We start from the raw sequence: 23665 nt of genomic DNA, 5'->3' as shown, positions 1-23665 counted from the left end.
AGGAAGCCTTAAGAAAACTTTCGTGCATGAGCTGACACCATGCTCTTGCCTCTAATGTTGAGAAACTGCATATGGATGTTTGTCTGGGCTTTTGTTCCTTCTTCTCCCGCACACAGTGTGACCATAACCAAATACAGCATCATCTGAGAGCATTATGTAAGAATCCTACACTGCCCATGCCCACTGTGTGGGCAGGTAGAGAGCTCAGTTGCTGCAATGATGCCTCTTATGAATCTACATTCTGTTTTGAACACCCTAGTTTGGAGTAACCGCATTAAATCACATCCTCTAAGAAACTAAGTTCTCCTTGACCTGCAAGACAACCAACTCTGTAGTAGTTAATCTCACCTGCAGTCTTCCCTGCACGTTATCTCCGTGTCCACAGCTACTAGTTGGCAGTAAGGCAACTACTGTTATCAGAGAATCAGAGATTAAGATGAGTTGGAGGGGACCCACAAGGATCATCCAGTCCAGCTCTCAGCCCTGCACCGGACACCCCAAGTGTCATGCCAGCCCCTCACGGGACATCCCCGAGTGTCACACCATGTGCCTGAGAGCACCAAGCCTTGCTCTTGCAGCAAGAGCCCGCGCACAGGGCATCGGGGGGCAGCGGGGGCAGCGGACCCGCAGGCGGCCGGGCCGGGCAGCGCGGGGCACGTGGGCGGCGGGCGCCCTCCTCCGCCGGGCCCATAAAGGCGGCGCGGCCGGCGGGGCAGGTTGTGGGGTTTGGGCCGTTCTGTCGGAGCCTTGCCCCGTTCGGGCAGCGGCCGAGCCCTGCGGCCCATGGAGATCCCCCTCAAGTCCCTGCCCGGCGGGCGGGCCGCCAGCGGGTGAGCGAGGCGGGCCGGGGTGGGCGCGGCGCCGAACCCTCGGGTCAGCGCGCCCGGCGGGCAGCGGGGTCAGGGCGCTCCTTCGCCGGCGGCTGAGGGCGGGCGCGGGTCGAGCCCATCTCGCCGGCCGCGATAGCACCGGGAGAGCCGCTCGGGAGGGCGCTCCCGCCGCCGCGGAGAGCGGGCGCAGGCGGGCAGCGGGCGCAGGTGCCGCGGCACACTCGTGTCTCGGGCTGCTGCACAAGGTAGGTCCTGCCCTCCGCCGGGGAGGCTGGCGGGCAGCGGAGCGCGGAGGGGCAGCGGAGCGCTCCGTGTGTGCCCCAGCTGCCGCCGCTCCTCCCGCGGCAGCCGAGCGGGTGGTGCCGGTGTGAGCTCCGCACGGGAGGGCTTTTCCCTCCATTTCTGACAAGTGCAAGGCGACGCCGTCCTCTGGCAGAGTGCTGAGCTTAGTAGAGATCGGGAAAGTGCAGCTGGGGTTGCCCAGGCTGATATGTGGAACTCAACTCAGTGGTTTTTGTTTGGTTTCTTTTTTCCCTTTTTTTTCCTCTCCTTCTTGCCCCCTTAGCACCCCATCAATCTCGTTAATACGTCTTCAAGATTCAGAGCTCAAGTAGATAAATGTTGCTGATTCGGAGCTCTGGTGGACAGTTAGTGTCACTACAGTAGCGATTTACTCATTAAAGAAAAAGTGACTGTGCTCACTTACCAAGCGCATCTTAGCCACTTGATTCAATGGTGCTTTTTCTGCTGGGTGAAGAGCTAAGTATTACAAGTGTATTTCATAAGTAGGTAGCTGTAAATTGTAGTCCTTACTGTTGAAGCCTCTTTCTTGAGTGGAATGTTGAGCTCTAAAATGCCTCTCTACAAACAGCAGACTGTCCTACCGGCTACAGCACTGAAGCATTGGTGACAGTGATGCAGCTGTTAGAATTGAGTTAGTAACAGTTGTTATGTATGAGACACATGACACCTGGATATGCACCTAAGCATGCATAGTACAGTTAGTCTTCATTCACAAAAAACTTGGTTGTGTCAGTGCTTCACAAAACATACTATGGAAACCTATTGAGTGGTGTTAATGACACTAGTGTGTTGGAATTTGTTTCATTGCTCTGTCTTGAGCTGGGTGCTTTGCTAGTTTTAGATTATTAGGCTAGGATGTAATTTTTAATCTATCCTAGAAATTAATGAATTGAAAAACAGTATTTCACCTGTTACCCTGTTACTTGTTTCACCTGCTTAAGAAATGAATTATTTCTTAAATACTACACCAGAGAATGCCTGTTTTTTATTGGAAGACAAAATCCAACAGTGATACAGGCTTGAATCTTGGATCTTCCTCTTAAGCCGAAAAAATGTGTTGCTTTCTTTGGTGGAATTTCCTGCTCATAGTTTCCAGAGTTAATTAGTAAGGGGAGCTAAAGACATCAATGAAAATAATCCTTAGCAGTAAGTGAGAGTTGTGTAGACGTGGAATTGTTGTTATTAGTCAACATAAAGTTTTTGGAATAGCTGTAAGGTCTTGACACACAACTTGGGAGTAAACTATTATGTCTGTTATGGTATTTATTTGAATATCAAAAAAGTAGTGTTTGTTATAAAGTGCCCTGTTTGATTTTGTTTGGTTTGGAGTTGTTTGTGGTTTTTTTTTCTTTTTGTTTTTAAAGATTTGTCACTTCTGATATGCTTTTACAGGAAGCTTGGGGGAGGATTTTGCTGAAATCTTGGTGTGGTTCTTATGTCATACCTTCATGGTTTAAAATTTGACCAAATTTAGCTTAACCCTCTTTTGTTTCCTCTTTCTTTCTCGCCCCCTCCTATCACTTTCACTCTGGGTTAGCTCTTGTTCACTGTGTACCCATACAAATGCTGCTGCCTGCGGAAGAGAAGCTCTGGTACAGGAGCAGTGATGTCTTTGGGTGTCAATGCAGGATTAAAGTATGTATGTACCTGTTTCCTTAATCAATGCTCACAGCTATAACTATCACCTGCTCTTCTGTCAGGTGTGTTTGCATTTTTCAAAGTTTTTATATCTTAGACATTCCTAAAGCTACTCCTGTGTGTTTTTATTATAATTTTAAATAGAGATGCTATCCACAGTTTCTTTTTCTTGGAAACTTCCCATGTTTTTCCTGCTTCAAAAACCACAATCATCCTGCCTCTCATCATCTTCATGAAAGATTGATTTAAGGCTGTGTAGGAAAGATAACTTTTGCGTTTTTAACATTAAAATAGATTTTTTGTTGTTTTCACTTCCTCTTCAAAGGAAACACCACAGTGTTAGCTTTACTGTGCTTTTTTAACTGTCATTTCTCTTCTTGTGGGACAGCTCGCTCTAGCAAATCAAGTGTGCTTTGTGATCTACAGTCTGAGCTTAAATACCTGTGCACTTTGGACAGGTGAGGACGCAAGAAGTAAAAATGAAAAAGTATTCCAAGTATCTGAAAACTTGGAATTAATGCTTTTGGTTTTGAGCCTCAGACAAAGTGTTATCCTTTATAAAATTCAGAATATCAGGAATAATATTCTGAATGGTAAATGGGACTGATAATCAGCCAGTGTCAGGTATGATCCTTTTGACATGTTGTCGTGGTGAAGTCAGTCCATCAGCTCAGGTTCAACCCACTACGCATGTAAAGAGAGGGGAAAAAATTACAAGTTTGGTTCTGAACTGTGCTTGAAGTAGGAAAGTTCTGAAAATTTATGACACTGGAAAACAGGGTCAAAATGATTAGATGGGGAAAGTTTTTTCAATGTCCCATTCAATTGAGAAGGAGAAATGTAAGGTGATTTAGGATACCTACAACAACAGTCCTCTGTGCCTGGTCCTCTGATTTTTACACGCCCAGGTATTTAAATAAATAAATGCCTATGAATTTAGCCCTTAAAGCTGCATGTTCATAACAGAAGTGTGTATAAAGCTGCTCTGGTTTAATCTTTAGGACAGCTTTTTCTTCTGGTAGAATGTGGGTTACTCAGACAAATGTGTTAGCAGTGGTCCCCCTTTGTTTCAAATGGATTTTTAAGTGGGTAATAGCAAGTCTACATTTCTTTCTATTACAGACCCTCTTATTTAATGCCTGTTAATTATTTGTCTAAATGGTGTGTTTTAATGATCAGATATGTTTGAATGATTTTTAATGATGTGATCACAGGGAAGTATTTTTGCTTTTCAGTAAAATAACCCCAAAACTATTTTGGTCCTTTTATGTCATGTGGTGATCTGAGGTGAAACTGCAACGAGGAAATTGTCTGCCAAAGCCTTCTGTTGGTTTCTAATTAATATGTTATTTATGACAGAAATATGATGACTCAGTCAGATTTAGATCTAAAAGAGACAGCTTTGAAAGAGGATTTGAAGTTTTACTTCATGAACCCATGTGAAAAATACAGAGCAAGACGTCAGATACCGTGGAAACTGGCTTTGCAGATTTTGAAGATACTTATGGTTACTACACAGGTAATCCTTTGTTTTTACTCTTAGAGTAGCAATGATGTGCAAGAGAAGCATGTCTGTGCTTCTGGGCCTTTGCCATCTCTGGATATTTGTTACTGGCTTGAACTTCCCATTTCAGTCCATAAAGAAGAAATACTATGAGAGGTGTTTCAAGGGGGAAGAATAACATAAATTACAAAAGCCTTCTGGAGGTTTTCAGGCAGTGTTTGACCAGGTTTTTTGCCATTTTTGACCTAATACTTTAAAGCAGATTACTCTTCCCACTAAATTCAGCACTGTCTTCAGGCTTGTTGTCACAGTACTGCTTCCTGTTACATTCTTAGGTTACAGTTTCACTGGACTGTTTCAAAAGTGATCTTTCCTTATCTCCAATCAGAAAATTGAAATTTGCATGTTCAATGTGAAGATGATATGGTTTCTGATGATGATGGGATGACTGGGCTACAGGAATTGGATGTGCCGCTTGCTTCCATCAAATAATGCATTTGAAAACTCGGGTATTGTTTGAGATACTACGTGGAGGCAAAGAAGAGGGTGTTTTTAAGCTGCACTGGAATCACAGTGCAGTTGGTTATTTTACAGTCTGCTAATAGTGACTGCATGTGGAGGGAAGCAAAATGGGACACACATATAAGTAGAAATTACTTTTTCTGAACTTTCGAAATGCAAGACTCTGACATCTGGCGGTTTGCAAGAACAGCTAAATATATGTGCTGGGTTGTGGGATCCCTGGTTTGAGTTGCCTGCTATGAATGAAATTAAGCACAACCCCAGCTTCCACGTGCCTGTGTTTAATTGCCTATGGTAGGTGCTGTGGCCCCACCTGGCTGGGGTCTGGCTGCTGCTGTGCTGTGCCCAGATCCTGACAGGCCTCTCTGCAGGCAGGAGTAGGATGCAGCGATTGGTCTGTCTAGGCAAAGCTACTAAAATATGTGATTTACACTAGTGGTGACACAATTGTGACCTGCAGAGATAGAGCTGATGGGAACAGGGATTGTATTAAAGTGTGTGGGGGAAGGAGGTGGTGGGCAGTGTGAGCACAGTGTAAGCTGAAAGGAAGGGTTTTCCTGGCTTTCTTTACTGGCAGCTGCACCTCATATGTGGGTTGTTCCTCTTCCTTCAAAGACAGGACAGTAAACTTTGCATGTGAATGATGATACAAAATACAACTTCACATGTCTCTGGAAAGGTTCAGTACTGCCATCTGTCCTAACCTACTGACTTCAGTTCTTGGGGGTATCACTGAACCTGTAATTTTTCTGTCTTCTGCCCCAGTCTCCCACTATCCTTTGTGAGCAGAAGGGGTGCTCTGCTGCTTCCTTTTCAAAGGCCACAAGATTTTTCAGGACTGCTGCTTGAGACTTTTCTTGTCAGCCCTTGGTTTTGCTCAGATGTCAGGCCTATAGCTGGGGCTTGGGGATGTCCTCCTGCTACTGTGCCTGTGAAGAAGCTCTTGCTGAAAAACCGATCAGTTTCTAGGCTCTGTTTGTGTTTTCCTTGGTTGTGGTGGTGGAAATGGGAACATCCACGTGGCAGGGGAACACAAGTCTTCACTAGTAACTCTGCTGTCTGCTGTTTCTTCCTGTTATAGCCTCCTTAAGCAGCACCTGGCTCAGGCAGGTGATGCTTTTTATTGCTGTAGGGTCCCGTACAGGTTTGCTCTAATCCTGTGCCATGCTAGAGGTAGGAAAGGTGCAGGAATTTGACCATAGCACCAGCACAACCTGCTATGCCTGAAATGCTCTACTTTAAGTTAGCTTGTCTGCCATTTGCATCCTCCACAAAGGTTTTTGTAAGTTCCAGTTAGAGTTGTTGGTCCATGATGTGTAAAAGGTGCACATGATGTAGCTGTCTGTTCAGTGCTGCACTTTGATTTCTGTTTCTCTTACCCTGCATGTGATAAACTTGGCTTTGGTAGTCTTATGCCATTAGTTAACAGGTTCTCTGCTCCTGTCATAGCAGAGTTACAGCAACAGGCACCTGTCTGTTTTGTATTTACTGTAACTGAAAGCTGTTTCCAAAATGCTGCTGCTTGACCACTGTTCAAAATTCAAATGTGTTACTTCTTTTCTCTTTTCAGCTTGTTTTTTTTGGCTTGAGTAACCAGCTGGTGGTCTCATTCAAAGAGGAAAACACAATTGCTTTTAAACACCTCTTCCTGAAAGGCTATTCTGGAACTGATGAAGATGACTACAGCTGCAGTATATATACACAACAGGATGCATATGATAGCATTTTTTATGTTATTAATCAGGTAAGTGTGAGTGTGTGTTCATAACTGAGTTAAAGCTGAAGCTACAGATATAAACTTCTGCTAAGTTTCTGGTTTTCTGTTTCTATTCTTGGATTTCAGTCTGGTATTTCACTAAATCAGTGTAGGTGGGGTGTCCTGAAGTTTGTGTTGTAGCTGAATTTTTCTCTTGGAGGTGAATCCAAACCAGAATTTTACTCAGGTAGTTCTTAATACCAAAATCCAGAAAATTTGAAAATTGCTCATCTTGCATGATCTGGAACTTTAGTTTAGGTCTTAGAAGACCTATGGGCCTGAATATACCTATGCATGGTATTAAAAAAGATTGTCCTTGCAGCTCTCCTGAATTCCAACTTTGTAGTGAGTGCTGGAGGCCTCAAAATGGGGAATATGGTACTTCAGGAATGTAGGGGCATTCACCCTGGTTAGGGACGGTATTTTAGAGAACAGTCCCTTTACAATTTTCAGGGAAAAGTGAATAAATCTAGGATGAAAATTCAGTAAATGTTTTTGTATTTAACATTAATACCTTTGGAAGTCATGAGATGAAAGACTCTGGAATATGAAGTGTCTCTTGTGTTGGGAATGATTATAAGCTCAGAAATGATTAACAGTGGGTGAATAAAAACTGGCTTTAAACCACCTTTCATTTTCACTGGCCTTGGCACATGAGCTCTGGCACTGGGATTAAAGCAGTGTTGCCCCTGCAGCTGTGCTCAGCAGCACCTGAGAGTTGCAGGGCTGTGAAGGGCCAAACCTCATTCTCAAACACCTACTTTTGGGGGCTTGCTGCTCTCCTGTCCTGTCCTGTAAGCTGCAGCAGAGCCACCAGCTGATCAAATGTGCTGGACTACACCCAAGACTCTCATTCCTGGCATTTTAAATGAATGGTGAAGTAGTTTTCTCAGTCTTTCTTCGAACTCTCAATATTGCCACTGTTTCTGCAATAAACTGTGCTTGCTTTCTTTTTTTCTTTCCTTGCTTGCTTTGTTTCGCTTTCCTTCTTTTGTAGGCACTAAGGCTGAGGTGAATTCCAGATACAGAACAGTAGAGAAATAGTAGCTTTATATCCTCAAGAATGAGCCATGCATCAGGAAAAGGTCTCTTCATAAAATGTCTGTGTGGTATAAATCATCTCCTTTAAAGAGATTTAAATTGTGAAATATGAGTTCTTTAGTGTCCTGTGGAGTTTCTGAGATTTTGATATCACACATAAGAACTCAAAAAGCATGCCTTCAGGTGAACATTTTGACTACTGCTGCCTTTTTTTGTCTGTCTTTAGAGGGTGCCTTGTGGGAAGAGCCAATTTAGATGACTCCTAAGCTAAAAGCAAAGCATTTTTTTTATTTTGAAATGGGCAGCTAGAATACATGGGGTTTGGTGTTCTGTTTTGTGTTTTTGAAATGCATGATTGGGTGGGTGAAGTGGAAGGATATGACATTACAGAAAATAGTAATTGTGCACAGCAAAGCTGGAGTTGTAAAAATTGAATTTTAGCCTTTGTGTAATATACCACTGGGGATATTTTAACACTTGGGGAAAAAACCCCAAAAAGACCAGAAAAATAAAAGCCCAAGCATACTTTTACACTTGGAAGAGTACACAGGTTTCCCCTGCTTCACTACTGGGTTCAAGCTGAAGTTTCTATTATGAAGCAGCTGTGTGAAGTTGTTACTCTTGTGCTCTGCCCTGTGGCAGAGGGTGTAGGACCAGGGTATTCTGCTGCTTGCTTTGTCTGAGGCTGCTTGGAAATTTATAAAACAGGAATTTTGCTTTTACTGTTTCATAGTGTAGTTTGAAACTGGTGTGTGGGCAGCCCAGCCCCTTGTGCTGTGCTGTCAGGAGGGCAGAGCCTGCGAGCACACGTGGATGGGGCAGCAGCTGCATGCAGTGATCTGGAGATGTCCTGGGTGGGATGAGCAGCTGTGATTAACTGCTGTTTCCACTCACTTGACCTGCCTTAGTCAGACGTGGCTTCCTTAGCTTGCTCTGAGTTCAGATATTGTTCTGACAGGGTACAGAGGCCATGCTTTACTCCTGGGCTGTCTAAACTTGTTGCAAGCTTAGCTGTGCACTCAAAGTGGCACTGCAAGGCAGAGCTTTGAATAAAAGTGTGGTAGTTTCAGTGGCAGCTCCAGCTCTGGCCATGGAGTGTGTGGTTGTTAGTGACTGGTGGGATGTTGTGCCTCACAAGATGGGCTAGTGGCCATAATGCTCATAGGAAGGGGGAAATAGGATGACAATGAATAATGCATAATAAAGAAATCCATGTTGAAGGGGAAAAGGGACTAATCATTATCAAGGGCAGCTGATCAAATTTGTAAGGAATAGGAAACCTTGCCTGACTTTCCATGTTTATTTACTTCAGGCCTCCAAGAAAGCTAAGTGCTTTCTTGAGAGCAGACCACTGCTGTATGCTGCTCTGAGCTCTTTTGCTAGGTGAGGTAATGATGAAAACTAACAAATTATTATGTGTTTATGCCTTCTTCCCCAAAAGGCCATGGGTCTGTCTGGCTTCTCTTGGACAGTGTTAGCTGTTGGGAAACTGAGCTGGCAGGCAGCTGCCTTCATGGTTAGTCATTGAACGCAGCTTTTGAGGAGCCAAGGGCTACCAGAATAGCTGTGCCCTGGGGGCTTGCCTCACTTGTGCAGGACTGGAAGGTGAGTCCAGGGACCAGAGGCTGTATCTTGCTTCCAGTAGACACCAAGGTTTTGTGGAAAGCAGGTCAGGAGAGGACTGGCCTGGAATGTAGCTCTTGATGTTGCTCTGGGCTGCTGGTCCATGTTTGGTCATTGCTTGGTTTGGCACAGCTTTATTTGCTTCCACTTTTAGTCCTTGCTTTCAAGCATATCTTGCGAATGAAGAAGGTGGCTTGTGCTGTATTTTGGAGTAAGTGGAAAAGGAAAGTACCTCCCTCACAGGCATGTTTTCCGCTGCTTCTGTGCTTGTGTAAAGCAGGCAGGTTAAGTTACTTTTGGAGGCTGCTCGAGCTCTGTGTGTGTTCCCTGGTTTCTGTTATATAGTGAATGCATGGCTTCCCTTTTCTATAGTCCCACAGGGAGCTGCTTTGCTTTTGATCTTGGCATGGATTTGATAAGAACCGTGACTTGGATCACATGGAAAGTGATAAAGTTTCAAGTGGTGTGAAAACCATCACCTTCATGAGGTGAAGATGTAAGATATCCCTGGGGGGTGTGTGGTTAGCAGCAATACTGCACCGAAGTCTCTGCCAGGCATCTAATTAACAGCTGTCTGACACGTGGGTGATCATTTGCAGGCAGCCCAGTAGCCACAGGGCTCCCAGTCACCCTGTCACCAGGATGCTGATCACCACTAATTAGTGGCCAGCCAGCCCTCTTGTCTGTAACTTGGGTGTGAAAGTAAAGGGCATTTTTAAGTTTAAAAACCTGTATTGATACACATAACTTTGAGGTTTCAATTTGCCGTCTAATGCAAAAAGGATTACTTTCTCCAACTTCTACTTCTGTTTTTGTTTTTAAACTAGTACAGGCATTTAAAGAACATATCCCTGGGGACACTTGGTTATGAACATGAAGAATCAGGTTTAAAAATCTGTAAACAGCAGTACAAGAGAGGCACAATGCTTCCTTCCAATGATACACTGAACATAGATGTTTCTACTGAAACAGGTACAGTACTGTTGTACTTAAAATGTCTTGCTGTGGAGTACTTAAATTCTAATTCTAAAGCTTAAAACCAATAGCTTTTTGTGTGGCAATCACAGGAACATTACTGTGCTCCCTGCCTTTTTCCCCTCTCGGTTTTTAGTACCTGTCTAGAAATGACAGCTGTGATTATAAGAGGCTCTCTTCAACCACTGTCATTAGCAGGGTGTGAAGCTCTTTGTAGTTGATGCTGAGGTGGTGTTTTGTTGTTCTTTTTCTTAAATGCACTTCTTCCCCCTCTGTGCAGGAGGTTCAAATACAGAATTCTGGATGCTGGTCAGTACCTTCCTTGGGTGGGTGCCCTTACTGCCTCTCAGAGCTGAGTCCTGCTGCTAGCTGCTCAAGAATTAGTACACAAACCTGCTTCTGACCCCACTAGTTGGGCCTCTGAATAGGTTTTCTCAAAATTAATGTTTTGCTTGATTAGGACTTGCTCTGCACACTGATTACCTCAGTTTAATCCTACTTCCAATGTGAAGTTTTTATGTTAGCATATTTTCTTCTTGTTTTTCCAGAATGTATCCTTTTAAAGCCAAAGGAACTAACTGGTAAAAAGGCAGAACTGAAGCTGAACTCTTCTTTTTTCAATCTTGAATTTTACAGGTAAAGCGATGGGGATTTTTAAATTATTTCAACTTGTCCTTTCATATTAATATGGTGGATTCTGATTTGTGCCGTTTGTGTATATTTTTGTGGTATTTAAATATATTTGTATGCTTTTTGAAATATCCAGGCTTATACAGCTTGAAATCTCCTTCAAGCTGAAAGGCATTGCTCTACAGACAATCCATGCCCGAGAATTGCCTGACTGCTATGCATTTCAAAATACTGTGAGTGAGTATGGGCTGTGGCACTTCCAACACTGTATATGCAATGAGAGCTTAAGCTAAGGTGTAGGTGTCATCCTCATATCTAGACTGCAAGGGAAACACAGCTGAGCACGGCCTGGCTCTTACCCCGCCTTCCCAAAGGCTGATGAAATGGTGTTGCCATGGCACAATGTTGTTTTATAACATACTCCGGTTGGTAACTTCATAACCTGAGAAGGGGATAAGGAATTGTTCTTCATCTAAAGATTAAATGTGAAGTTTGGCCTCTTGAAATACTGCTCGTTAGGCCATACATGTCGTCTTCTCAAATTATGTCTACGCAGTCATTTATGGTGACAACTTTCTTAAAGCCTATCTGATCAACAACATTAATGCATGCTATGTCCAAAGCACTTAGCAGGATTTATTTTCTGGAATGAAATCTTGCTAGTCCTGTTTCTGATATAGCTCTGTATTTTCAGATAACTTTCAATAATAGAGCCCACAGTGGAAAAATCAAGATCTATTTTGATAGTGACACTGACATTCAGGAATGCAAAGACTGGCACATATTTAACTCTGGTAAGTATGGTGTGTTTGGATAACAGCAGTTATGCATCTCCCATTGCCTTCTCTGGTCTGTAACAGTCTGTCCAGCAAGACATTCCCCAGCCTGTTCATCCTTCTGCCCTTTAAACAGTGCAACTTGCCTCATGCAATTCATTACATCTTGCTAATCAAGAGGTGAGAAATAATTCCTTTTGTGAGGGTGTTGTGAGATGACACGATCACCTCTGCATAACACTGTGTGTTAGCAGTGAGCTCTACCTGCAAGGATGATGAATGTTTCTTCCATAGATTTTTAATTGTGCTGCTCTGAGATGACTCAGTTTAATCCACTAACAGTGGGTAAATTTCCAGCTGAAGCCTTCTACAGCTTTCAGGTTTTTTTTCAACTGATTGAAGCATACTATTTCTGAAAGTTGATTTTTTTTTTTGTGTGGTTTTTTGTTTTTTTTTTTTTTTTTTGCCACTGCTGATAGATTAAATGATGTGTATGAGCAAAGTTTGGCATCTGGCAGGCATTTCTAGTGTTAAGGCTTGGTCTGACAGCTTGGGAATGTGCACTAAAGGCCCCTTAAAGGAGCAGTAGCTGTGTCAGCACTGTGCAACTGCTTCTCCCATGTGTTGACTTGCTGTAAAGGACTGTGATGGAGCAATATTTTTCAGTGTGCTATGTAGTCTCTTGATTAATAAATATGTCAAGTGGCCTCCCTTATGCCCAGGTAAAGCCAGCTTTTCTCTGATGATTCCGTGTTGTACTAACATTAAAGTGGTAATTTGTAGGATATTCTGAATAACCTCAAAGTGCCTTGGCTTGCATCTCTGTCCGGTAATTTCTTGTGGCTGTCTTTCAACTCCTTGTTGCTGAGTAGTTTATTTTGCATCTAATAACTGGATGAGGGAGCATGCGTAATTCAGTAATAAAGGTGTGCTGAAGGGCTATTGCAACAATTAAAAATGAGCACTGGCCTCTATTTCATATAGTTAAAAATGTATGTTATGGAAAAGATAGGGACAATTGATGCGAGGAAGCAAAGGAACACACCTAATTTGCATTCGTGTGATGGCTTTTAAACTTGTGGATGAAAAGAAAACAGTACAGAAAGTCCAACAAGTTTCTTATTGCAGACTAAGGTGAGAATTTTTTTTTTGATTTAATGGTGTTGATACGGACCAAATCTGCATTTCTTTTGCCTCACTTAGTTATAACACTGTGGAAGCACTGATGAACAGGTAAAAAGGAGGATACCTGTATTATACTGATTTTTGAGTTTATTTTGAAGAACTTGAACATGCTTTTCATTCTTGTGGCTTGATGTAATTCTCTGCCTAGCTGTGTTCAAGACATGCTTACAGGAAGAATATCGTTTATAACCCATCTGTTTATGGGATGAGAGTATTTGAGCACAAATTGTTACAAAATGTCACATAACTTGCATTAAAAGAGATGTGCAAAGACTAACCTTACTGCATTTCCTTGACTCTTTACAGTTCTCCAGAAAAACACTCAGTATATTCTAGTCTTTGATGGATTTGTCATATTAAGTTGCTTGGCTTCTCTCATCCTCTGCACACGCTCCATCATTCTTGCCTGGAGACTACAGAAGGTAGGCACAGTGCTCATGACCTTAATGCTTATTTGGTCTCTGCCTTATTTGCTGATGGTCTTGTGAAGGAGGACCTTTTGAAACATGGAGTATTAAACTGAGTAAATCTGTTGCGAGATGTCCCTCTCTTACTGTTATCTCCAGAAAGGAAGCGTAGGTATCTTGGTGAACTGAATTGCTAACTGAATGGGTTTTATTTCTGTTTGTGTAGTGCTGGAATAGGAAGTATTTTGTTGTATCTCTCAAAGGCAGAAGGAGGAGACATTTTTTTTCCTCAGGATTTTAGACAGAAAGACTTCTGAGTCTTTGTACTGCAAACAGGCAATGTGTCCTACACCTCCAAACCACAAATTCTTTCTTCCCTGGCTTCAGAGCAGAATTCCCATAGAGGTCTAGTCATAAATTAATGCCTCAATGAACATCCCTCAAAGCCAGCTCTAACTGGAGAAAATGTAAAGCATAGCAAATAGTCTAACTCTGGCTGGATTTTTTTGTAAGCGTGTGGCTCATGAGTTAGAAGAAGAGTCCAGGGTAGGTAGGATATGAAAACACAGATACTTGTTTATCTTGGTCAATATATCCTTTTTGTAGCTTGGAAACAAGACCAAGAGCGAGAAGGACATGATTCAACAGAGGCATTGTCAAACTGCTCTCAGAAATGGGCACATCACATTTATTCATGAGCAAAAAGAGCAAGTGAAAGCAGATGGGCAGTGTTGGGCATAGAGGTGATATTGTTTACTCTATTGGAAATGAGAGTTCTTGCCCTGTAGTTGTATTTGAGTTCTTTTTCACTTCTTTAGTTGGGTGGCCTTGCTCTGTTAGAGGTGGATAGAACCTATGGTAAAGAGGGTAACAGGCCATGGTTAGGGGGATTGGTTATGAAGTCAGGTGTTCTGTGGAAAGTTCATTTCCACTGGCCTAAATCCATCTTAATTTTTTTTCCTATTTATTTCTGTTGCTATTGAGAATTAGCTTTAAACTACTATTCCAGCAAATACTATAGGAAAAGGGGGTGTGTGAAACTTGAATATTGCCACGTTTTTCATCTAAGGTCACCTGAAACTAAATGTCTAAATGCTTGTCAATAGAGATTTGTGACTTTCTTCTTGGAGAAATACAAGCGCCGTGTTTGTTATGCTGACCGCCTGGAGTTCCTAAATGGGTGGTATGTCCTGGTAATTATCAGTGATGTGATGACAATCATTGGGTCAATCCTAAAAATGGAAATAAAAGCCAAGGTAAGATTTTCATACTTCAGCTAAAATACTAATCTTGCTACAACCATGTGTAGTGTGCTTTAACTTGGGGACAAGTGGAAGTGAGCTATAATAGTCAGTAGTCATCTGTTTGCTTTTTTTAGTCCATTTCCTAGTGCTAGTTCATCTAATAACTGCTTTCAGTCACTCTTGCCCAAAGTGTTTCAGTAAGACCATGTAATCTATTTAAACATCTTATTTTCACAGTTCTAAGACCCCTAATCCCTGGTGTGAGACCTGCAAGTTGACAGTTCCTAATGGAAGGACCCAACAATTTGAGTTCTTAGCTCTGTAAGAACTAGCAGCACATAGAGTACAGGGAAACCAGGAGTCATCCCTCTGAATGAAGCAGGGGTCTCAATGGCCCCTAATACTGCAAACACAGCTGTCTCAGCTTGCTTTCCTGGCAGGCATAGGCACAGACAGTGTCATCTGCTCATCCTTGACCTCCCTGCCTGGGCTTGCTGGAATCAATGTGCTTTGTCCAGCTGGCAGCTCTTCAGGAGGCATTTGGGGTTGCTTTGGTGGGTTTTTTTCTAGTTTGTTTTTTTTAATCTTCAATAGATGTATGTCAACAGTTCATGTGTTCACAAAACTCTGTGTTCTGGGAAAAGCAGAGTGGGTAGGGTGCTGCTCCTGCTTCATGTGTACTGAGGCTCAAAGGGCAGATCCCAGAGTGGCCTTCAGAAGAAGCACTTGGGAATTGCTGGCTGTAGGATGAGGTGGGGATTGAGGGTAGGAAAACATGAGCTAGATGGCTCTGTTGTGCTTACTGCAACCAGCTCTAGCCTTCTAAAGTGCAGGTAGATTTGGTTGTAAACTTCACTGTAGTAAAAACAATGTTCACGTTCTGAACTGCTGGCAGACAACCTGTTCAGAGATGTAAATGCATGTAAGCATGGAAAGGCTGTAGCCCCAAGGCTCACTTTTCATGTAAATGGTGGCTCATATTTTTTTAAATAGTGAATGAGAGCTTCTTTGCCTAACAACAGCATACAGTAGCCTTCTTTTTAGATAAAAATTGAGTTATTCAATCTAATTTTGAAACTGTTGTATCCAAACCAGGAGCTTTTGTTCTTCCAGACTTTGCACTTTATGCAAAATTTCAAGAATATCAGCAAAGATGTACTTCATTCGCAGCACTGTCATGTTTGAATAATCTCAGTAAATACTTCAGTTCACACTGATCTGATTTTTGTGATGTAGCAACCGGCTTTCAGTACTGGACTGCCTTGCTTTGTTTGTTTGAACTGCTGGAACTTGAATGGCTGTCAAGCTGACATACCTACTGCTTTGTAACTTGACCACCTGCTCTGTTTGGATCCCTCAGAACCTCACAAGTTATGATGTCTGCAGCATTTTACTTGGAACATCAACTTTGTTTGTCTGGGTTGGAGTCATCAGATACCTGGGATATTTTCAAACCTACAATGTAAGGAGGGAATCAGATGTCTAACAACTAAAGCATATATATACACACACACATGTCAGTTTTTTTCCGGATCTCTAATTTTTTGCCTTTTTCCCCTTTTTCTTTGCTCCACTCTGACTTGTAGGTGCTCATTTTAACTATGCAGGCATCATTGCCAAAAGTGCTGAGGTTTTGTTGTTGTGCTGGGATGATCTATCTTGGCTATACTTTCTGTGGTTGGATTGTCCTGGGACCTTATCATGAAAAGGTACATCAGCAGTATCACTCCTTCTGTGGTGTAATGATGGGAATACCTCTGTGTGTGTGTATAGCTCCTAGTCAAAACAACAGAAATGTGTCTTCAATGAAAATGTCTGTTTAAAAGCGGTAATGTGAATTTGGGAGTTTCTCGTTCCATCTGTATCTCCTTCTACCTACTCCTTTTAACAAAATAACTGTTCTTGCTTTTGCTGTGCTGTGCTTGAAGTCACTGGGATCTCCAGCACCAGGCTGTGCTTGCGGTGAGGGGATGGTTTATCAGGGCCACGTGCATTGGTCTGTGTCTCTTCCGCCCTCTTCTGGCAATCCCAGCTCAATTGGGTTGAAGAGGCACTAAATAGTTCACTGTAACTTTTAATTTTTTTTTTTTTTTGGAATCTCCTTGGCTCTGGCTTTGTTTTTCCAAATCTTTCCCGTGCCATGTAACTTCAGTTCCTAAATTGTGATTCATAAAGGGGTGGATGAATGCTTGTCTTGTTTGCTTTGCTTCCTGTGTGGGGGCGTGTTGTGGGTTTGTTTGTTTTCTTAAGGTTTGTATCAAAGTGTGTGCCTGGTATGTCTTGTCTGAAACCTGGGTGCAGGAGTAAGGCTTTGTATATTCTAGAACACAAGCCAAGACAACCTAAAGCTTGTTTGCTTTTCCTCTTGGCAGATGCTCTATGTGACAGTTTGAACAGAGGCAGATTCCTGTTGTGACAAATTCTGAATGTCTGTTAATGACTAACAAATGTGTAATTTCTCATTCTTGATCTCTGGTTGCACACAGTGTATATGTAACAGAGACATGGTGCAGTGCTTGATTCAGCTTCTTCTGCCCCCAGAGCTCAGATTGCTCTAACTTACTTAGGTTCTCTCCTTTGAGTAATGTAGGTATTCAGTCTGCATATGTTCCAAGTTGATGACAATACATTTCTCTGTGGGATTCTGGATGCAGGGGATCCTTTGGCACACTAGAGGCTCAATTGTTTATAACAGGCACAGCATAATTACTTTTGTAACTTCCCTGCAACAAGTACGTTATCTGAGCCAAAGGAAGGGTAGTCAACAACATGCTTATCTATGAAGATGCTACCTCTTGCCTAAATATCATATATCAATGTCAAGGAAAGCAGCTGTAGCTGTGGAGGATTCCTGTTCCTGCCAGTTCCCCAGTGTCCCACGGGAAGGCAATGTGGCACTGTGCAAGGCAGGCCAGCCCAGGGCTGGCTTCCCAGGGCTCTCCAGCCTCCCGAGCCATCCTGGTAAGAAATGGAAAGAGCCTTCCCTGATGTGCAGAAACACTGGAGAGCTCATTATGCTCAAAAATACGGAAATACATCCTCTCCTATAGTCAGAGAGAGGGAGTGGGTATCCTGCATTTTGTGCTATGTCAGTCCAGGGGCCTCCAGGTGAGCAGTCCTTTGCAGGTCTTTCTCTGTCAGTGCTTAGAAGTTACCTGTGCCATGACCCCTTTCTTCCCAGAAAATGTGCTGCTGAGTTTCACAATGGCTTTAGAATTCAGTAATAATAAAATAAACCATAGGTGTAAACTGGACCTGCTGCTTCTGTGTACCAATATATTCTCCTTACAAGCATATGCCTCTTGACATCTTGTTTTGGGGCCACAACTGTGTTAGTTCATTGATAATGCACAATGTTTTAATGTGGCTATTAATTCATATTGCCCAGTAAATTATAGTTAACAAATCCAGTTATTGGGAAGGGTAGAGCAAAAGGGCAAAGTGGGCTTACCTGGTAGCTGAATAGAGTTTAGCCTCAGGACACATTCCATCTTGCAGAGATGGAGTTTGAATTTAAGAAAATGTTCTTGAAATGAAATATGATTTTTGTGCAGGGTGTGCTCGCAGCTTCATAATACAGCTGTAGCTTGTACTTACAGCTCAGAGAGGGCTTTCTGAGTGACAGATTGTTAATTCAGTTTAGATCATTTGAGTTCTGAAGGCTGTATGCTAACTCTGGCCCCTTAACACAGTATTGATTTATTACCCATAGTCCAGTAATGCTGCAGAGCTGCGAAGCAGGGGATGTGGATTGTGTTCCCAGCATACTACCACTAATTTAGTATATAGATTCTGTGAAATGACTTTAGCTGTGCTTTGGGAAATGGAATTATACTTTTCTGCAGGTCCAAAATTGCTTATAATTCAGTAACTTTCTGTGGTGGTCAGTTATTGATTGTTTTGCCTGTTGAACATCACAAATTTTATTTCTTGATAATAAATATTCTGATGTTTACACATCCTGCTTAGTTAAGATGATATTTCTACATGGTTCTATTACTGACGTGTATATTTTGGTCTGAATGTACAGGAAAGCGTGGTAGCATTTGATTGCTTGGGTTGGCTTTTTTGTCTCCTTTGAATAAAACTCAAACTTTGTGTTTTGATTGATCTTCACCTTTTACTAATAATTTGTATTCATTTTCTAGTTTGAAGATCTGAACACGGTGGCTGAATGTCTGTTTTCTTTGGTCAATGGTGATGATATGTTTGCAACATTTGCTCAAATCCAGCAGAAGAGTTCACTGGTGTGGATGTTCAGCCGATTATACCTGTACTCCTTCATTAGTCTGTTTATATACATGATCCTCAGCCTTTTTATTGCACTCATTACTGACTCCTATGACACCATAAAGGTAAAGCATTTTTCTGTTACACTTCTAATCAGTTTTGTATTCATTCTTGTTAATTGCTCAACACCATACCATCTACTCTAGGTTCCAATGTGTGATGAGATTATTAAAATCTTTTCATTTAGTCTGTGAAAAAATTGGAAGGATGACTGAGTTTGCTGACATCTCAGAGACTTGCCTTTGGCAGGAGTTTGGAAAGGCTCAAGCAGATAACTCTGAAGTCATTTAGGTGTCCAGGCCTCCTTAATGTGCTGCTTGGAAATGTGTGGTTAAAAGGAAATATCTTCTGAAAGATGCACTACTTCTCACTCAGTTTAAAATTGTGCCATCCATTTCCAGTATGGACCGTCTGAAAGTGAACCTAAGTTTTCAGTAATTACCTTCTGTTCTTGACCTCAAGTGCTCTCTACCCTTCGTGTTCCTGGTAGCCTCAGTGACCAGTGGGAAGGCAATGTGGGTCACACCCTTCAGCTCTCATCTCATTCTTGTCTTGGTGTCAGAAACAGGCCAGCAGAATGAGGCTGGTCTGACATGAACTACAACTTCCAGATTAAGCAAGAGCTTCACTTTTGAAGCACCCCAAAATATAACTTAATTGTGCTTCTGAGTTTACTGGAAGGTCTGACCTGCAAAATAGTGTTTTACTGTTACTCTTCCCTCTGAGCATTTCACACAGATCAATTGAGAGCTGTTTCAGTATGCTGAACTGTTTTTTCATAGCATTTCTTCAGCATGGCAATGTTGAATAGCCACACTGGGGCCCTTCAAATCCAGCATTAGAGTTTTAGGGAAAAGGAGTCCAGGGCACTCATGAGCACAGCAGCTCACTGTCAACAAGGGAGAATCAGTGCCATTATGGCCTGAGATCACTTGCTTGGCCTTATGGGCAACAAAAAAGACATAAGAGAATCTGTGAACAATGTGAATTTTCCGTCACTTACACTGTTGGTGGAACAAAGCAAGCTATGTAGTGTTTCTAGGATGGAAATGGTTTTTTTCCTTCCTACAGCAATATTGAACATATGAACCAAATAGTCTGGTTTTACTGTCACACTCTAGAGGAAATTTTAGAATGTTTCATGCCCAGTAACTTCTCATGCGTTGTAAATGAAATACTTTTTCTTTCAGAAATACCAACAAAGTGGTTTTCCAGTAACAGATTTACATGAATTTCTAAAAGACCATAGTAGCGCTGGCTACAGAAAAGACAGAACTTTTCCATTCATCTGCTGCTGCAGGAGGTCAGTAGAGTGTTTTTAATGAGTGTTTTCCTGAGAAGTACAACACTTAGCTTCTCACTGCAAAATGCTGCTTCACAAATGCTGAAGAATCCAGAATTCAGCCTGTGTAATATTTGGATGCTGTTGTTCCTCCTGTACTTTACTTCAAGTTAGATCTTTAGTCAGCTGCTGATGCAAAGGCAGCAATTCTGAGCTTAAACATGTTTTAATTCTCTTCATTCTCTTATGAAAACTACTATGCAGAAGCTGTTGGGAGGACTGTGGAGTACAACATGAAACTACCACAGGTTCTGGAGAAACTAAGTCTCTGCTTCTTAGGATTTTGCAAGTTGTCTGTTTCTAAAAAGCTTTGCTACTAAGCTTGGAGTAGTAGCAGAAAGTGAGAGGGCGATTCAGCCTGAGGTTTGGTGCTTAATCCCAAAGCTATGCTGTGTCTGAGGCAAACACTTTGAATACCATCTGCCAGAATGCTGGAAACACGCTGGTAAATGTCTTGTAGACACTGTGGCAGTGGTCCTTTTTAAGGCGGTGGTGAGAGATGAACATCTCACCTGGTGCTTGCTGCTCTGAGAGCTTATTCTTTGAATTCTGTTTCTGAAATGAAATAACACACCTCTGAGGCCCTGTTTGAGACAGGAGGGATCTTGTCACTGTCCCTAGGCAGTCCAGGATAATCCATTCATGTGCACAGAATGGCTGTGGGCACTGTGCAAGGAAGCCAGGCTATGGGAGAAGGAACAGACCAAAATGTGAACACTTAATCACAGCTGGTGTAACAAAGCCTCTTTTAGCAATAGGATAGTTGTCTATGTATGTACCAATGCTTTTGTGAAACACAGCTTTATGCCCTGGCAGAGGGGAACCCCATAGCCAAAAAGGAGCATGTGAGATGATGATGGGCAGGTATCCCAGCGGTTGCTGGGGGCATGTGAAAGCCAACTAGTTAACAAGAGCTCCAGCCAGGTCCAGCTTCAGGTTTCACCTGCAAGTCATTGTGCAGAATAAGAGATTTTTGTGCCCTTGAGCATAATAAACATACACTGTAAAATGCTATGCAGTACTGAGTGCACAAGCCTGGTAGATGGAGTGAAAATCTAGAGCTTTTGCTGCTGTAGCAGTTTTTGCATCATTGTCTAGTGCAGATGTTAGAGTTGTATACTGAAATGGGAGAGCAGAGAACAGAAGGATCAAAACTCAGCTTGTATGGGTAAATGCTCCTTATTGCATTTCTTGCTGAATGGAGAATTGTGAATTTTTTCTTTGCAGACAAGAGAGTGATGACAACTTGATACTTATTAATTGATGGCTGCACATTGAAATTCACCACTGATATATGCAAAGGAAGCATAGCAGTATGGAGAAGGATAATTCTCCAAATTGCAGTGGAACCCACCATCTGGATCTGCCTCATGAACAGACTAGTCTTAGCTAATTAAGCTTTTGGGGGAAGAAAACTATTAATGTGACGTCAGCTGGCTGACCAACAGGAGAGCCCAGCAGCTGTGTCTGAAGGAGAGCTGTGAAGAACTCTGTATTCTCGCCTCAAGTTTCGTCATGTTAGAGAAGACTGATCCTTGAGTGTTTTCTGTAGAAGCTCTGTTTGCTGATAACCTTGTGGAGGAAGGAAAATGGTGGTGAATCAACTGTTGTTAATAAGAAAAAATTATATGAAAATAACTTTTAAAAATATCCTGTGTTAAAAAGTATTAAATAAAAGGAAGTCAAGAAGGGAGGAGTTTTTCACTTAAAGTGATGCATGCAGCCTGTCATTTCTGCTTGGCACATTTTATTTATTTGAATTAAATTTATGATAAACTAAAAAGCTGCACAAAAGTGGAAAATAATTGCTGTTCTCCCTCTTGTATATCATTTTAACACAAATCACTTATAGGTCACAGTCTTTTCTTTAACAGCTTTACTAAAAAGCAATTTGCTATCCTTTTTTTTTGGCTGTCTTTTCTGTTATACCCACAATATTGATTTGTACTGTGTCCAGATTGAACTTACTGCTTTAGCTGTAGTTAGATACTTTTTTTGCATGGTTGGAAACTTTCATGGTAAGCATTACCTGAAGACTGCTGAAAAGATTTTTTTTTTTTTGGTGGTGCTATAGTTTTGTACTGTCATAATCCAGAGGACAAATTCAGGCAAAAACGGTGCCATGGAGCTTTGCTTCTATTTCAAGCACATGTTAATTGGAAGAAAATATGTAACAACTGAGTCTTGTAGCTGGTTTGTTCAGGTGACTTTCTAGCTGTCTTTGGGATGGTCAACTATAAAGATTGTATTTTCCCCTTGCCTCTTTATAAGCTTTTTTCGATGAGAACAGAGGACTTTGGGGAACTTAAAAGCACTTCCAGGATAGTAGTGCATAGATGTTAATCACGTACTTCTGGAAACTTTTAGGAGTGCTGACTGCTCCTGGGGTGAGTGTACTATTATATTAGATGCTCCACTTTTGTCTCTCCCCTGTTTGCTCTCTAAAACGCCACTCTTCAGCAGATGATGTCAGTGTGTTGGCTAGGACTTGGTCTTGCTGTGTGTTAACTACTAATGGTGTTCTCTGTAAGTTCTAGCTTGTTAATGTTTCAAATGGCAAAGGCAATTCAAAATGCTGCCCTGGTATGAGTGAGATGTGTGGCAGCTTTTCCTTTTTTTTGCTGTTTTGTTCTAATCTCCTGCCTGGTGTTTACCTTCATAACAATTAAACTTTTTTTGTTGTTAATGAAAGCGAATGCCATTTTGCCTTGCTTAGGCTGCAGCTAAGTGTATAGAACAGAATTTTGGTGTCAGTATTTCAATGCATCCAGGCTCTGCACATTTTAATGCTTCTATTGCTGAAATATATTTGGGACAGAGAATATTTTTCCCATCCCAGTCTAAACAATGTGTTGCTGTGGCCTAATCTCACTACAGCGTGTGGCTGTAACTGAAATTGCTACCAATAACCAAGACTTGGTGCTCTTAGCAAAGATTTTCTGTAATTGTCTTTTCATCAAGTGTGTGATCTAGAACAGAGAATTACTGTCTTCCACTGTCGGCTTTTCTCCTAGTGTTTATCTGCAAGACTTGTTTGGGTCAATGTTAGCCTTTTGGTGTATTCTCTGGGGCCCTGGGTAATCAAAAAATCTTCTGCAGACCGCAGAATTATCAGCATAAACTGATTGCCAAGGTCCCCCTGTCTCTTACAGTGTGCTATCTACTTGGTTATGTACAAGATGCTGGAGTTTTCTGAGTTTCCTGCTATTTTACTAGTTGGCTTTCTGGAGTGCCTCTTTCTAAATCAAACAGTTCCATCATGTCTGAAAATGAATTGTGTTTGTGCTTTGTTCTTGGGGTTCCTCCCCCCTGCCATGTGGTCCTGGGAGAGGGGCCCTGGGGGGGAGGCATGGGGTTTCCCTGCCCCGGTCAGCCTCATTCCCCATTGGTTGTTTTGTGTTCCTCTGCGCGGGCAAAGGACCCTCGGGTCCCGGGATTGAGCAGTTCCTCGGCAGAGCCCCGGCCATGCGGCTGGGGAAATAAACATCTCTGAAACATCTATCAAGAATCGGTCCATATGTATTTCTTTCCCACGGGCCTCCTTGTTTGATACATCATGTTACAGAATCCCCACTGTAAATGGTGGACAATGTGGGCAG

At 42.2% G+C, this 23665-nt stretch overlaps 1 protein-coding gene across 8 annotated transcripts; it reads left to right on the top strand.

Annotated features, from left to right (window-relative positions):
* The first annotated feature begins 701 nt into the window (after positions 1-701).
* MCOLN2 (mucolipin TRP cation channel 2) lies at positions 702-23336 on the top strand. 8 transcript variants are annotated; one of them, XM_039556507.1, is made up of 15 exons: positions 773-830; positions 3160-3229; positions 4131-4290; positions 6368-6541; positions 10045-10189; positions 10741-10828; positions 10959-11055; positions 11517-11616; positions 13090-13205; positions 14297-14446; positions 15795-15896; positions 16021-16143; positions 18583-18789; positions 19915-20027; positions 21294-23336. In XM_039556507.1, the coding sequence occupies exons 3-15, from the start codon at positions 4135-4137 to the stop codon at positions 21328-21330; spliced, it is 1608 nt and encodes a 535-aa protein (XP_039412441.1). In that variant the 5' UTR covers positions 773-830; positions 3160-3229; positions 4131-4134; the 3' UTR covers positions 21331-23336. The 8 variants fall into 8 exon arrangements, with proteins under 8 accessions (XP_039412438.1, XP_039412443.1, XP_039412441.1 ...); XM_039556505.1 differs by lacking the exon at positions 3160-3229 and adding an exon at positions 2671-2768 and having other exon boundaries at positions 779-830; XM_039556504.1 differs by lacking the exon at positions 3160-3229 and having other exon boundaries at positions 702-830.
* Positions 23337-23665: the final 329 nt, after the last annotated feature.

The sequence above is a fragment of the Corvus cornix genome, chromosome 8 (assembly GCF_000738735.6).
Source record: "Corvus cornix cornix isolate S_Up_H32 chromosome 8, ASM73873v5, whole genome shotgun sequence".
Taxonomy (NCBI): Eukaryota; Metazoa; Chordata; class Aves; order Passeriformes; family Corvidae; genus Corvus; species Corvus cornix.
Note: the sequence above shows the minus strand (reverse complement) of the source record. Positions and strands in the feature narration are given on the sequence as shown.